The 16,363-nt window shown below is 37.1% G+C and overlaps 1 protein-coding gene across 3 annotated transcripts in view; it reads right to left on the bottom strand.

Moving 5' to 3' along the window:
• The window catches only part of BBS9 (Bardet-Biedl syndrome 9), a 448,879-nt gene that overhangs the window by 160,984 nt on the left and 271,532 nt on the right, over window positions 1-16,363 (bottom strand). For all 3 annotated transcript variants that reach the window (XM_063452070.1, XM_063452069.1, XM_063452071.1), the window contains 3 exons: window positions 14,992-15,087; window positions 6,624-6,796; window positions 1,062-1,214 (listed from right to left, as the gene is read on the bottom strand). In XM_063452070.1, coding sequence (XP_063308140.1) covers window positions 1,062-1,214; window positions 6,624-6,796; window positions 14,992-15,087 — 422 coding nt within the window. The remainder of the gene's footprint in view (window positions 1-1,061; window positions 1,215-6,623; window positions 6,797-14,991; window positions 15,088-16,363) is intronic.

Here is a 16,363-nt window from a genome sequence, read left to right as displayed (position 1 = left end):
ACTTGCAGAGCTTTATACATGGATTAGATGTGCACAAGCTGGTTTGTGAGTCTTAGTGATAAGTCTCACCTGCAGAGCTGTATACGTGGATTAGATATGCACAAGTCAGTGTGTGAGTCTTAGTGAAAACACATTTATGGCTAAGGGTTTTAATTATTTTTATCCATCAATTTTCATACATTTCTGGTAATACACTATGTGCCATTTCAGTCCTTCTTTTTAAAGTGTGCCCATATTATTGGTACCACAGCAGACTTTGGTTGATAGTACAGAAGACAAGCACTGCAATTAGTGTTTAATTCAATTTTAACATTTGCTACAGTTACACACTATATCTTCGGTAACAACATTTGTTCCAGTATCTGCAAGGAGATGATGTACTTCTAGTAAAGTGGATCTAACATTGGAGATATTTGAACTACCACCTAATCGGTTAATGACTATATTGCTGTTTAAATGTTGTTGAATTGGTGCTGTAAATGTTTGTAGATGTGTATTCCCTTTTATCCTTACAATTTCTTATTCTTGTAAGGCTTTAAATTTCTTTCAAATGGGAAATAACATCTAAACTGATAAACATGCAAAGAACATATGTACCTTCATGACACATGGTATGGCTGAGTCCAATATGATTTAATGTGATTTGTCTAATCGCTTGTCATGAAGGAGGGACGGGACTCTGCTGCTCTTGTAATCCTGTCTTCAGGATTGTTAAATTGTCTCTATCATGGATAAATACTTTTTTTTTTCTCTCATTCCTTCCCGTCCCCCCACCTTCCCCGTAATCCCTCTACTCATAACTGTGCCCGTTCCATGATAATGTTCAGGTGTCTATAGAGTACCTTTAAGGTGCACCATTTTTCAAGATTGTCAAAAAAACCAGGAAAAAAAACATGAGACAAAGAAGTCCCTACTATGTTTTTATAGAGAAATAAGTGAGAAAAAAAAAAAAAAAGATTATGAAACAGGAAGTGAATGGAGAAAGGTAACTTTGGGGTGACAGAGCCACATTAATATATCTACATAAAAAAAAAAAACAACAAAAAAAAAACTCTTCTTACCTGCCTGTAAGTGCCATCCAGCAAAGTGTCCAGATTTTGCAGTGGAGCAGGTGTCTTATCTTTGAATCGTGTTAGGAGAAGCCTCTGAATTGCACGAAACTGGACAGCTCGTTCAGATAACAGGCTGTCATACTTCTCCGTATTGAGACGTAGCTAAAACACAATGTAATTGATGAAACTGTGAATTTTGATTCAAGACTCATTTTTCATTCAGCAACTTTCAAGAATTTGAAGCAACAAATGTAAAATCTTCTTAACTAGTATATAAAATATATAGTAATGACAGTTTTTCTTTAGATTAATTATTAAGATTGAAATTATTAGTTATATTAAGTTCCTTACAGGAGAAAGATATATTGACCACTTTTGTATTTACACACTATTTGTGTGATTTTAGTTTTTCATCACTACCATGACATGGATGAGTGCTATTACTCAGCACAACTCTGTTTGGAATCTACCCATTCCTTTGTATGGCTTTGTAAGATTCAACAGTTGATCTTCAAACTCGTTATTTCACCTTACTGAATTGAAATATTACAAAGTTTTTTTTACCAGGGAATTCTACATAACAAAATACTTTGTTGCAAGACATTCTAGAGTGCATATTTTATATAGTTGTACTTTTTGTTTATCACGAAGCAAAACAAGAGAATCAAGCAGCGCCTAATGTAATAATAAAATGACATATGCATCAGGATGTGCGTGGAAAGATAGATCACATATGAAGTAATAAGGTTGTCGAAAGGACCATGTAGAGAACTACTTACAAACAACACAAAGTCATGTGCAGGCTATGTTGTACTTAAAGCCAAAAATATTCAAATTCAGACAATAAAAATACCAGGGCACAGGTGACAAATGCGTAACAACCTGGTGTAGCCCCTTAACTAACAAATTACAGGTTATGTTGTCATACTAGCCTTTGCTATAAGGAGACATTCAATTATGGATTATAGGATTAGATGCAGTTGCCAAGGCTAAATAAACAAGACTTCCCATAGTGGCAAAAGGAATTTTAGGACCAAACTATTATCATGAACATTATTTTATGAGGTTAAACCATGTAAATCACAATGCATGAAGACTATTTTTCAACAATGCATGACACACACCTATAAATAATATTATTCTTAAAACAATTCCCTCCAAATGTATATGACACAAACAAATCTACTACTTACAGTGTGAAATAAACTAAAGCGGACTAGAAATTCCATCCTCAGATCCCGTACTACAATTTATAACGTCTTTATAAACTATGGGGTCAAGAGACTAGTAAACAAGCTAGCTTGGGAATTCTTAAATAGATTGCGCGATTATACACCAAGGAATAAAATCTTTAAATTTAGAAAATACCAGGAAATATAATGTAATGGGAAATCTCTTACACTTAATGGTTTCTTAAAACATTTTCCACCCCGGTAGATAATGAAGTCACAATCAAAACAAACTTAAAAATAATCCGTGTTTCCCATTAGTAATGAAATAAATTAAAGTTGCTGTTCCTATAAGTTATATTACAACAATGTTTTTTACTACACAGCACAGAACACAATTTGAAAATTGCATCAATACCAAAGATGAACCATAACATTTGGTTTTATATTTGGAAAAATGTGGGAGATTTATCAGTGTCCTGATCTATAAATTGGTGCAGAAAATGGAAAATGGGGAGAGTCTCCAATGGAATTTGCATACTGGTCCTACTGTGATTGCCCAACTTTTAGTACTTTAGCACAGAACATTTTGAAAAATCTCCCCAATGTGTTTTATTGGACATAGGCCTGTTGTTATTCTTGCATAAATCTACCTTGTCCAGGTAGGCACTCAGAAGACATTGTCTTTAGGTGGTGGTCTGCCTAGTAATTTCACAGGTTTTGTTACATGATATAATTAATTAAAACAGGGAATAAAATGTAAGTTAACGGAATTCAAGTTTTGCCAGACTTCAAATGTTATATACCATGTAGCCCATGGGTCGTCAACCTGGTCCTTACCGCCCACCAGTGGGCGTTTCAGGATTCAGGTGGGCGGTAGGGATTTCAGCGGCTAAATCCTCTTTTTTTGAGGATTTCTCCTTTTGGGCGGACGGGTGCAAGATTTCAGCGATCCGGCAGGAGGGAAGCGCTCCCTCCTGCCAGGCCACCTTCTGGACCCCTGGCATGGCGTGCGGCACTGGTAAGATCAGCTGCGGCGAGGGAGCTCTAACCTCTCTGCTCCCTCGCACAATGTTTTCTAATGCCGCGGGAGCCGGAATATGACGTCATATTACGGCTCCCGGCATCAGTGGACAGCCCGAGAGGGAGCAGAGAGGTTAGAGATCCCTCGCCGCCTCGGATTACAACTCTGCCGCCCGCTGAAGTGAAGCCCCACTGAACCCCAGGGACAGATCCACACAAGCTCTCCAGGTAGGGAGGCTGGGTGAACATTTAATAATAATTTGTGTGTATGTGTGTGAGTGTGTGTCTGTAAGTGTATGTGTGTATGTGTGTGTGTCTGTAAGTGTGTGTGTGTGTGTGTGTCTGTGTCTAAGTATATGTGTGTATGTGTGTGTCTGTAAGAATATGTGTGCATGTGTGTGTGTCTGTCTGTAAGTATATGTGTGAGTGTGTCTGTAAGTGTATGTGTGTGTGTCTTTAAGTGTGTGTGTGTCTGTAAGTGTATGTGTGTGTGTGTCTGTAAGTGTGTGTCTGTAAGTGTGTCTGTCTGTAAGTGTATGTGTGAGTGTGTATATGTTTGTCTGTGCGTATGTGTTTCTCTGTGAGTGTGTCTGTAAGTGTATGTGTGAGTGTTTGTGAGTGTGTGTGTCTGTAAGTGTATGTGTGAGTTTGTCTGTGAGCAGAGTACTTGTAGAATAGGAGAAAGAAGGAGTAGAGTACTTGTAAAAAAGGACAAAGAATGAAAATAAAAAGGAAAAGGAGAGAATTGTTGTTGGCTAATAATAGTAAGCGGGCTGCCTAACTCAGCCATCTTACTGGCATTGCTATAAGGAAGGATGAAAAATAGAAAAAAGGAAGAAAAAAAGAGGTGGGGAGGGGAACTGAGGAGGGAGAGGAGGAAAGCTGATGCACAGATGAGAAATCATATTATGATCAAACAAAGAAATCGTCTGAATATCACCGAAAGAGGAGACCTTCATTTGTTCCTTACGAAAATCGAACCAGATATCAAATATTTAGTCTCGCAGCATCAACCTCAAGGATTTCATTAATCACTAGTAAAGGTAATTTCAATTTACTTTATTGTTTTCTCATTAAACTTTATAAAGTTAAAAACATTATAAACATGCATAAAGTAGAAATAAAAAGATAAATGTACGTAAATGATTATTTTTTTTAAAACACCCTCCTTTCTAAAAAATATTCTGCACTTGCGCGAAAACTGGTGGGCGGTAAGGAAATGTTTCCATCAAGAAAGATTCATTAGTGGACGGTAGTTAGAAAAAAGTTGACTACCACTGATATAGCCAATAGTTTGTAGGTAACATCATGAATTACATCTAGAATTAAGGGATGATTGGTGTTTGAGAACAAATATTTTAGTCCAATAGTTTTCAGAGAACATGTTTCCGAGTGCAATTTCCAGCTCCTTATATACATGAGTAGTGCTTCTTCTCTTCTGCCTGCAATACTGAGCTCACTGGGAATTTTCACTTTTAATTCTCTTGCGGTTGAAAGTGTATGAATTAGGTTAAATATATATTTTTATATCTATAGCATGTAATGTTTGTTTAAATATATACATATTGCATTCATTTGACTAAAGTGTTCTTTCTCTGAAATGCAGAAATAACCAGACAGATTTTTCTGAAATCTTTTTCATAGACAACGCTGAACAGACATCACAATAATTATATAAATAAACAAATAAAAAAGAGATTACTGGGGCACCAAACAAAATGATGTCTGAGTTAAATAATTTTATGCACATACAAAGATAACTCCATTAGTAAACAATTTAAAACTATGCAGAATTTTACATTACTTGGCACAATACCCAGGCCAAAATTTCCAATAAACAGGACCAGAAAACTATTCCTAATGAGCAAAGGATTTGAATTGCATTTCCTTTGGAAACTATTTGCCAAAAAGTAGTAAATGTTTTGAAATACATTACATTCCACGATTCAGACATGAAGCAACAGATTTATGTTTGTGGATAGTTGCTAGCCATTTAAACAAGACGCTTGTATACACAGTGCAAGCTACAATCTTAAAAATACATGTTTAAAATGTATTTTCAACCAGCTACTACTTCTCAAAAGGATGTGTAATGTATAAATCAAAACAAAGCAGGTTAGAGGAGTTCATAACAACAAAATTAGTAATAATAATGGGAATCATATAAACAATTTTCATTTGTGTAGTCAACACTAGTGGCTCTTGTTGCTATGCCGATGTCGATGCAATGTTAATATTAGTGTAACACATCACAGTATGGTAATACCGTAATAACATAATAATAAGTTATTACCAAGGTGACAGTTTATAAAACAGGTCGGTATCAATAAAATGTGCATAAAATATTGAGAATATGCTCGCAGGAATATCTTCATGCACGCAAGAATGTCTTCCTATATTACATTTTGCTTTATAATTATAAGGTGAAATGTCACATTGATCACTGTCTGATGTAAATCAGGCATTTTATTAAAAATCTATTAATTTGGCCAATAATTTACAATAAAGGACCTAGAATTTACATTGGGTCATTATAAAAACTATAAACTGCAGAAAATGTAAATGTCAAAAAAAGGCAGAAAAACTGTAACTATAGCCAATATTGATTACTTTTTCAGATCATGTATTTTACAGTTGACTGTTGTGTTTAGTAAATAACTCTAAAAGTGAATTCAAATGTTCAAATTTAAAACACTACTTACTCGATTTGTATGGCCTAGTTTTAGAAAATTCACCTCGAACAGCAGATTTCAGATATAGCACCAGCATATCTATGAAATCTATTCCCATTTAGTTATAGTTGAGGTGTCCTTTTCCAATTTTCACCCACCACTGCTACCCTACACTTGTGCATTCCTAGTCCATACAACACAAGCATTTATTTACATATTAGTCTAGCTACAATTTTTCGGTCTTCATAGACATCATTGTTATTGTTCGTGTAAGTTTATGCTTCGTTTGATATTTTTTTTTTTTGGTGGGGAGGGAAGGGGAGAGGACTGTGATCAAATTTAAAAAGGATGAAAATTAAGCTACCTTTGTACTGCTGTTTGCCTGAGAAAGTAATTGTGCTTATGGTCTATACACTTTATTGTATGACTCTTTATTGGCCTACTGTATATGTTTTGGTCTAAAAAAAAAAAGGAAAAAACCTGTATGTAAACAAAATAAAAATAACAATTAACCTTATATTTTTGACAATTCACACATTAGTTAATAATCCTACATGTATGGGACTACTTATATTAACCTCTGACACATTCATGTTTTAAAGACATTTCTCTAGGATACAAATGCAAGTTTATATAAAAAAAAAAAGACAAACATAAAAACAATAAAAAAACCTTTGCTTTTGACACAATTTCAGAGAACAGCATACCTCAAAGTGTTGATCAATTAGTTCAAAATATTCCTGAAGAGGCAGTGGTCCAGAAAAAGAACATGTGAAATCTTTGATTCCTTGCTTCCGAAAGTATTCCTCAAAACGTAAAATCAGTTCTTTAGTGATGAGCCAAAGGTCTTCAAACTGCTCACTCTGAACCCTATATCGTTCTAAACATAAAACAGTCAAAAAAGACAATAAGGTTTAAAGGCTGGATATCTACAATAGACATGTCATTCTATTTCTATAAGGAGGTTGTAATGTTACTTGTGCACTGATTTTTGTGTAAAGGTTACAAAATTAAAACTTCTCCATCTAAGAACAAATAACTGAGGCAGTTTCCCTCATATTCATTCAGTATATGGAGGCTGTACGCCCTTTCAGAGTTTCAGTCAATTAAAGGAACACTATAGTGTTAGGTATACAAACATACATTCATAATGCTGAAGTGTTGAACTAACTATTTAGATGTCCGCCCCACCCAGTGTGCATTTGTGAAAACAAAAAAAAAAAACAGACTTACTCTGATTTTGCAAGCCTCTTTGAGGCCACCAAGCCTCCCTGGCTTGAGCTCATCAATGATCAATGAAAAGGCATTGATTGCAATGCTCAGCCCTTCAGGGACAGCCTTTATGCACCAGAACCACCACATTAATTTGTTTATAGTTTGTTGTAGTTTTTCTTTAACAGTGTCCTGGTATATAGAAAACGGGTCATCTTACAGTCACGTTTCACAAAGAGTGCCTTAATAATGGATATTGATACCCCTATCTTTCTTTTCTTTGTGTGATCAGATATATCATGAATGTTTTGGTCATATAGCAAGAGCTTATGTAAATTTCTATAAACATATTACAAAATTAACATCAGCAAAATGAAACCTCCAGTGACAATTCACAATGCAGTGAGTTAATAGTGATCTGCATGGCTAATTCCTGCGTATTCATATCGATACCCTGTACATCCAAAAGAATGTTGACACCTGACCATCACACCTACATGAGCTTGTTGGACATCCCATTCCAAAATCATAGCCAATAATATTGAGTTGCACCCCCACTTTGCAGATATAAGAGCCACCAGTCTTCAGAGAAGACTTTTCACAAGATTTTGCAAAGAGCTTCTTGAAATATGTGCCCATTCAGCCAAAAAAAGCAGTTGTGAGGTCACACACTGATGTTGGAAAAGTTCTGTCACACAATCTCATTCTAATTCATCCCCAAGGTGTTTATGAGGTTTATTTCAAGGCTCAGAGCAGGCCACTCGATTTCCTTTAAAAAACAATCATCAAATCATGGGCACTGTCATGCATAAACATGAAAGAGTTATCCCCAAATGCTTGCACAAAGTTGGAATTACCAAATGTCTTTGCATCTTGTAGAACCTTAGTACTAGACCTACTTAAGCCCTGAAAAACAGACCCAGATCATTATCCCTCCTTGACTAAACTTAACCGTAGGCGCTATTCATTCTTGTGGGTAGCGTTCTCCTGACACCTGCCAAATCCAGATTCTACCATCAAACTGCCAGATAGTGAGGCATTCATTATTGCAGAGAGCATGCTTTTGCTGTTCCAAAAGCCAGTGATGGCATGCTTTACAACACTCCACACATGGCATTGTGCATGTTGGTATGTGTTTTGTGTAGAAACCCATTTCATGAAGCTCCAGATACATGGTCCTTGTGCTGATATTGCTTCAAGAGGCAGTTTGAAATTCTGCAGTGAGTGATGCAACATAGGAGTGGTAATTTGTAGGTGTTAGGTGTTTTAGCATACTGCATCTCTACTCTATGAGTATGTCTGGTCTACCACTTCATGGCGGCTTGCTATTACATTGGCACTCGATTAAGGTCACACATTGTGTGGCCATCAATTTGTCACTGCTGTTTGACTCAGAAAAACAAGCAGTCTGCTGACATCATCAGAAGTGGTGGCCTATTCCAATCACAGTGCTTCCCCATAGGATTGGCTGAGACTGACAAAGAGGCAGATCAGGGGCAGAGCCAGCATGATTCAAACACAGCCCTGGCCAATCAGCATCTCCTCATAGAGATGAATTGAATCATTGCATCTCGATGAGGAAAGTTCAGTGTCTGCATGCAGAGAGAGGAGATACTGAATGTTTAGATGCATTTTAGGCAGCCATGACCCAGGAAGGATCTCTAACAGCCATCTGAGGAGTGGCCAGTGAAGTTATCACTAGGCTGTAATGTAAACACTGCATTTTCTCTGAAAAGACAATGTTTACAGCCAAAAGCCTGCAGGGAATTATTATACTCACCAGAACAAATCCAATAAGCTGTAGTTGTTCTGGTGACTATAGTGTCCCTTTAAGGAACAAACTTCTGGAATAAAAGGGAATCATGACATGTCACACAAGTCATGTGTCCTTAAGGGGTTAATTTATGTATAGCTTGCAACTAACACTTTCATATTATGTATGCATATCCTTTTTTTAGGGAGACTGATTGTATTTGCCAAAATGTTTCAGTCTCAAACCAAATGCTATACATACCCTACTACTCCTCCCTCATTCCTTTCAGAAAAGCATGTTTGGACTGTAAACTTCCTTTGCAATCTTTTTTTCTCCATTTCAAACCTGGACCCTGACTTTCCTCAGGAAACATTTCCAAAATGTTGCTAAAAAACAGGTATTTTAACAGAACTGTAAAATTAATCTATTTCCAGCTTTTTCTTTTAGTTGAACAAGTTGTGTAGAAATAATTCAAAGCAAAACTGAAAAAGAAACATTATTTTAAAAAAAATTGATATGAAATATTGCGCTATGCATACTTATACGGTATCAGAAGAAAGTCCTACCTGAAAATAAATAATAAGAATGTATTTGATGGTAAAGCAGGAAAGTACATAGGAACAAACACAAAGCAAAGGTTTCAGTCATGAACAGACACAATCCTGGAAAGAAAAACTCACTAAAAGTCACGAACGGTTAAAAGAACAAAAAATAAATTTAAAAAAATAACAACAATGGCTAAAGTAGCATTAGGAGCAATGTGAACCACTGCATGAATATAGGGATTACAATCGCTCACTAATATGTCACTAATACTAGTTAAATATTCTATAGAAAGTACTACACGCCAGGGTGGAGTAACAATGTTTCTCCAGGTTTCAGACAATGCCCTGAGTGCCACCAGTGTAAGTGGTAAATAGTTGAATGTGTCTATAGAGAGAGTAGAAAAACCCATGGGAAATGGTCTATCAGCATGAAAAGTATGTCTTACAAGGTGGGGCATATTAAATCCTACACATTATCACCTTTGGACAACCCCCAACACATATGCAAAAAGGTCCATCTATTTCTGCAACCCCTCCAACAACCATCTGAAACCACTGCTCTAACATAGGAAAATCCAGATTAATTTACCATCGCATAAGCATCTTGTACAACTGTTCTTTGTTCACCACATATATAAAAACCTTAGCTATAGCCTCCCAGATATCGCATCATCCAACTCCATCCAAAGATTCACTCATGGTCCTCTCCTAGACAGACACACAGGGCAGTGCAGCCCCTCACACCCTAGGGGCACTCAGGTGCTCATAAAGTCAGGTTATGAGATGTTTTTCATACGTGCTGAAGATACAGTGTCTTGAACTAAGTGGCATGTAACTGAGCAACCTGAGCAAACTCCCTGGAGCCAGAAAAGCTGAGCAACTGTAAATATTGGAAAAAGTCTTGCTTGGTGAGTGGGCCTCTCCATCACAAGGAGTTAAAATAGACCACACTTCAATTCTCAAACAACTTATCAATCCCTAGCGGAACTTCTATTTTCTCTGCCAGCAACATCTAAACCACACTAACTTCCTTTCCTGTTCCAACCAATATACAAGCAAGGTGGCATTTGTTCTTAGGCTCCCTTAATTTTTTTAAGATGCAACCTTTGTAGAGAACTTGCAGATTGCAATGCAGGTATGCCCTAGACATTTTGCTTATTTAATCTTTAGTAGTTCAACTTAACTTTATTAATATATTCACGTTGAACCCATATTGTGCATTATGTTGCAACCCCATCTTCATAATCACTTTGCAATCCAAAGCTTAGCACAACTAAACTTTTACTCATGTTAATTCTTCAGAACTGTATGGTTTGTCTTTAGTCTGCTGATTCTAAAAACCCAGGGATGGGAATTTATATCGCCCGATGCCTGGAACAGGCAGTAACGGGTGCCGGGCAGAGATCTATTTTTCCCCTTTAGTCCTGCAGCAAGCAAGCAGCCAGGATGACATAAGACTAGGCCTAGGAGTGTGTGGTTAGCAACTCTATCGGGTGCAAAGCACAGTAATCACTAGTGAGCACTGGAATGTGGGTTGCCAACCACAGGTTCCCATATAAAGGTGTCCAGTTGCTATGACTTCCGCTCAGGCTCTGTCCTGATCCTCCTCCACCTGCCAGCTTGAGGGGGGCTGGGGGGTGGCATTGGGCCCAGCAGCAGTATTTTCTGGTGCTCACCCTACCTCTAAAAAAAATAAAAAAATAAAAAATCATACTGTAATTTTAACTCCTTCTGGAACACTAGGGATGTTTAAACCCTGCTGGACCACCATGGATCATAGCCCTCTTGCAGAAAAGGTAAGAATGAAGGGGTTCAGGCAAAATACAGAGCACCCTTACACACATATTATACACAGCCTATACCCTCCACATTACATAAAGCCGACATTACCCAAAGCACGGGCACACCACACACACATTACACAAAGCCAACAGACACCCCACACATTAAACACAGTGCACACTACACGTTACACACAGCACACACATACTAAAAGCAGCCAGCGCGCACACACAGACACAAGACATACTACACACTGCAAGCACACTATGAGTTAGGACAGAGGGAGAGAAGCTCTGGGAAGGGGTTCCAGTGTTTCTAATGAAAATTATTTTGAGGGTCTGTTCAAATAGCTTGAGTTACCACTTTAGTCCCATTCACAAGTAGATTTTTTGTTGAAAAAATATACAGAATTTACGACATCAAATTGAAAACAGGCATTTAGCAATTGCCATTAGTTAGATGATCAGTTTCCCATGTTTCAAGGAGAATGGTACTAGTTACCAAACTAAATATCTTGGTGAATGGTTTGTTTGTACACACGGATATCAAGCATATCATTGCAGTTTGTCAGTTACCATACTGACAGAATGATTTGTACAAATTTGACACTCATACCATTCCAGTTCCCAGAATATTACTCATAGTGCAATGGAAGGAGACCAAACTATTTAACACACACTCAAAAGGAGGAAACATTATGCGAAAAAAGAAGTCTTCTTTAAACAAAGAGAAAACATGTGTCTTTACTAAACAAAGAAAAAATCCAAATGTTACAAATAACTCTGTTTTACTAAGCACACATGTAAACCGTGTAAAAATGTTGATTTTACTTAACAAAGCAAAACTTAAACACTATCAGAGAACAATCTCAGTTACAATGCCACTTCTTGCAAGATGGTCTGTCATAGTGCCAACCATAAAAAGATTTTGGAATATGCAAAGGAGAAAGTAATACTTTTAAATAATTATTTACAATTTCCTATGAAAAGGAGTTGATTTACTTGGCATGGTCTATTCCTTGATTCTAAATTAACTGCTCTGTTAAAATGCAGTGGTAAATGATTTAGGTGACATGTGGTACAGCAGTGGTCAGTCACAGGGCCTTGTTAATCCTATTTTAGCATGCAGGGAGAAGGAACTGACCAATAAGGCAATAGGAGAAGAAAGTCATTATAATGGTGATAGTAAATTTAAATCATCAATTGCATCACTTTTAACTTAAAGCTTTTGTTTTTCGGAAGCGTCTCCAGGGTACCATGTGTTGGTGGAGCCATGATTAACCCCAACACACATAGTCTATAACTGCCATCCAAAAATGGAAAATATCCAAAAACATTTGGAAGTGAATAATCCCCAATACCATGGTGGCAGCAGAGTGTACAGAAACATAGGGCAAGAAGATTTCCAGTTTTTGTCAAAAAGCTCAAAAAATTATTTGACAAACATCTGATGGTGTACACCATAACACTGCAATGGTTGGAGTGTCCCCTAAGACAGTGGCTTAACTACCGCAATCATAGGGGGTCAGCTGCGACCGGGCCCGTCACTCCAGGGGGATGGCTGTCAGGAAGTGCTCACTAAGAGCAACAGGAACTTACTGTAAGACCAGGTAGGGATTGGCTACAATACATGTAGTCAGAAGGAGCAGGAGGCGATGATGTTATGAGACACATGGAGGGAATGAGGGGAATAGGGTGGATAAGGCAAATGAAGGGGCTGGGAATAAGACACATGGAAGAGCTGGAGGGGGAATAAGACACATAGAGGGACTGAGTACAGAATGAGACACATAGAGGGGCTGAGTACAGAATGAGACACATAGAGGGGCTGTGATAAGGAAAAAATGAGACACATGGAGGAGCTGTGGGAGGAAGAATGAGACACATGAGGGTGGCCCCAGGGCAATTTTCGCATTGGTGCCCGGTGCTTTCTAGTTATGCCTCTGCCCTTAGCTTTCTTATAGTGGCATTGTGACTTGAAAATATATTCCCCAAATTAATTGAAAATAATGCAAAAAAACATTATGTTTACCTGACCAAGCTACAGTAAGTTTAGCAGGAGCCACCGCAAAATGCTCAGTGTTATAAATATTTTTTTAAGCAGCTGAAAAGATTTACTATGGTAAACACAATTTTTAAACTGTGATATGTGATAATTAGGTATAAAAAGAACACAAAATCCCCTTATTCAAAGCATATTCAATGAATAATAATGAAATAATTTTGTTTTATGCAATTCTATTATTGTGTGCTATGTGCTTGGACTAATAAAAATAGTCCTTCATTTTTAATATTTTCCATATTACCTTGTTTTAGATTTGGTGCTCAATTGGACTTCCGCAAAAAGAGCATGTTCTATGCTTCTGAAATTAAATGCATTTGAGAGCATCTGAAAATTCACATTAATGGGAATTTCACTATATTCAGTGTGCGGATCAGCAGTTTGTCTCTCAACATGTTTCCAATTAAAATACCAATATTGTCACCAGCCGTGACTTTAGTACACAAGGAGTTCTACAGCATGAGCTCTTTGCAACTGCTGCCATCTCTACCCACAAAGCGGAGGTGGATGTGGACTCGGCAGAATTTAGTCTTAAAGTTAAAAAATGGCCTGCGGCCCGTTTGAATGTTATTTTTTGTACACACAGGAAAGTCATTAGAAACCACAGGAAAAGTGTAACCCAGTGGCCTTTTGTGGTTCAAGATAGAAAATGTGTTTAAGGATACAATAAATATGTTAACTTGTTTTCTTTAATTATTTTCCCTAAACAAACTAGACAATCTCCCCCGTATGAATGCCATAAGTATGAATGCATCTATTCTATTAAAAGTCTTCCTACAGTTTCAGCTGAGATTAGGACACCCTCTTAGAAACCTTCTAGCAAACCTTATTTAGAGGTTTGAAGTAGAATCTAAACACACAATCAGTGCTGTAAAATATGTTTGTGCCTTATATTTAAAAAGAATGAAAATAGAAGTCAAATATTTATTGTATATACAATTACCTTTGCGCTTATTGCAGATCTAATTATTTCTATTTTTCGTCTATGCTTGTTTTTGAGGTAGAAAATTACAGATAAGAAATTAATAAATAAAATATATAATATTTCATATACTGTACATATTGATGATCTGTTTTAATAAAATGATTAAATTAGTGACTAAGAAAACAACTCTCTACTTAGGACAATGAATAAAAAAAAAAAAAAAAGAAGAAGAAGAATATAGGATTCAAACAGTGATCAACGTGATAATATATAGGATTGAATACAGCTATTAAAGTAGATCTGTCATTTTCTGGAAATCTATATATTTTGCAAAAAAAAACAAAAAACATGACTAGGCTACAGGGGATGTGGGGTGCAGAAAGTACAACACTGAAATCTATGGAGGATGCTGCAGGTGCCTTCATAAATCATGTCACATGATAAGGTAGATTATGACTGAATCCCACAACCATCAATTGTGAAGGCTGCTGTGAAGGCTGCTGTGAAGCTGCGGCTTGTGAATTTCAATGAAACTCCAACACAGATCTTTTTAAAATACTGAAAATAAATCCTTTAAAGCAGATATGTGTTTTGTTGCATATATTATACATTTAGATTCCTTACTTATGCCACGGCGACTAGAAGTGGTACTTTTTATGAACCACATTTTTCTTGGACCATCAATGAAAGTCACTTTGCAAGAATATCTTGGAAGTCTTGCTAATGACTACTACTCTTACTGGTAAAAAATAATAAGAATAATACAACAAATATGACAAAATAATGGTATAACTTACGAGATGTTTTAGATGCAAGCAAAGCAACTTTGCGACCTGCAAGCAACTGGAATCCCAAAACATTGACACTGTCATCTTCAACTCGATCAACAAAATCTAAAAGGCAAAAGAGATTGTTTGGAGGAATAAAAAGAAAATGAATATGCATTTTTTCCAGTCAACAAACCTCTTTATACATAGGTGCATATATATATATATATATATATATATATATATATATATACAGTTGCAAGAAAAAGTATGTGAACCCTTTGGAATGATATGGATTTCTGCACAAATTGGTCATAAAATGTGATCTGATCATCATCTAAGTCACAACAATAGACAATCACAGTCTGTTTAAACGAATAACACACAAAGAATGAAATGTTGCCATGTTTTTATTGAACACACCATGTAAACATTTGCAGTGCAGGTGGAAAAAGTATGTGAACCCCTAGACTAATGACATCTCCAAGAGCTAATTGGAGTGAGATGTCAGCCAACTGGAGTCCAATCAATAGATGAGATTGGAGGTGTTGGTTACAGCTGCCCTGCCCTATAAAAAACACACACCAGTTCTGGGTTTGCTTTTCACAAGAAGCATTGCCTGATGTGAATGATGCCTCGCACAATAGAGCTCTCAGAAGACCTACGATTAAGAATTGTTGACTTGCATAAAGCTGGAGAGGGTTATAAAAGTATCTCCAAAAGCCTTGCTGTTCATCAGTCCACGGTAAGACACATTGTCTATAAATAGAGAAAGTTCAGCACTGCTGCTACTCTCCCTAGGAGTGGCCGTCCTGTAAAGATGACTGCACGAGCACAGCGCAGACTGCTCAATGAGGTGAAGAAGAATCCTAGAGTGTCAGCTAAAGACTTACAAAAGTCACTGGCAAATGCTAACATCCCTGTTAGCGAATCTACAATACGTAAAACACTAAACAAGAATGGATTTCATGGGAGGATACCACAGAGGAAGCCACTGCTGTCCAAACAAAACATTGCTGCACGTTTACAGTTTGCACAAGAGCACCTGGACGTTCCACAGCAGTACTGGCAAAATATTCTGTGGACAGATGAAACCAAAGTTGAGTTGTTTGGAAGAAACACACAACACTATGTGTGGCGAAAAAGAGGCACAGCACACCAACATCAAAACCTCACCCCAACTGCTTTGCTGCATCAGGGCCTGGACGGATTGCTATCATCGAAGGAAAAATGAATTCCCAAGTTTATCAAGACATTTTGCAGGAGAACTAAGGCCATCTGTCTACCAGCTGAAGCTCAACAGAAGATGGGTGTTGCAACAGGACAATGACCCAAAGCATAGAAGTAAATCAACAACAGAATGGCTTAAACAGAAGAAAATACGCCTTCTGAAGTGGCCCAG

Source organism: Pelobates fuscus, chromosome 4 (assembly GCF_036172605.1).
Source record: "Pelobates fuscus isolate aPelFus1 chromosome 4, aPelFus1.pri, whole genome shotgun sequence".
NCBI classification, from domain to species: Eukaryota; Metazoa; Chordata; class Amphibia; order Anura; family Pelobatidae; genus Pelobates; species Pelobates fuscus.
This window is presented reverse-complemented; position numbering and strand designations above follow the sequence as displayed.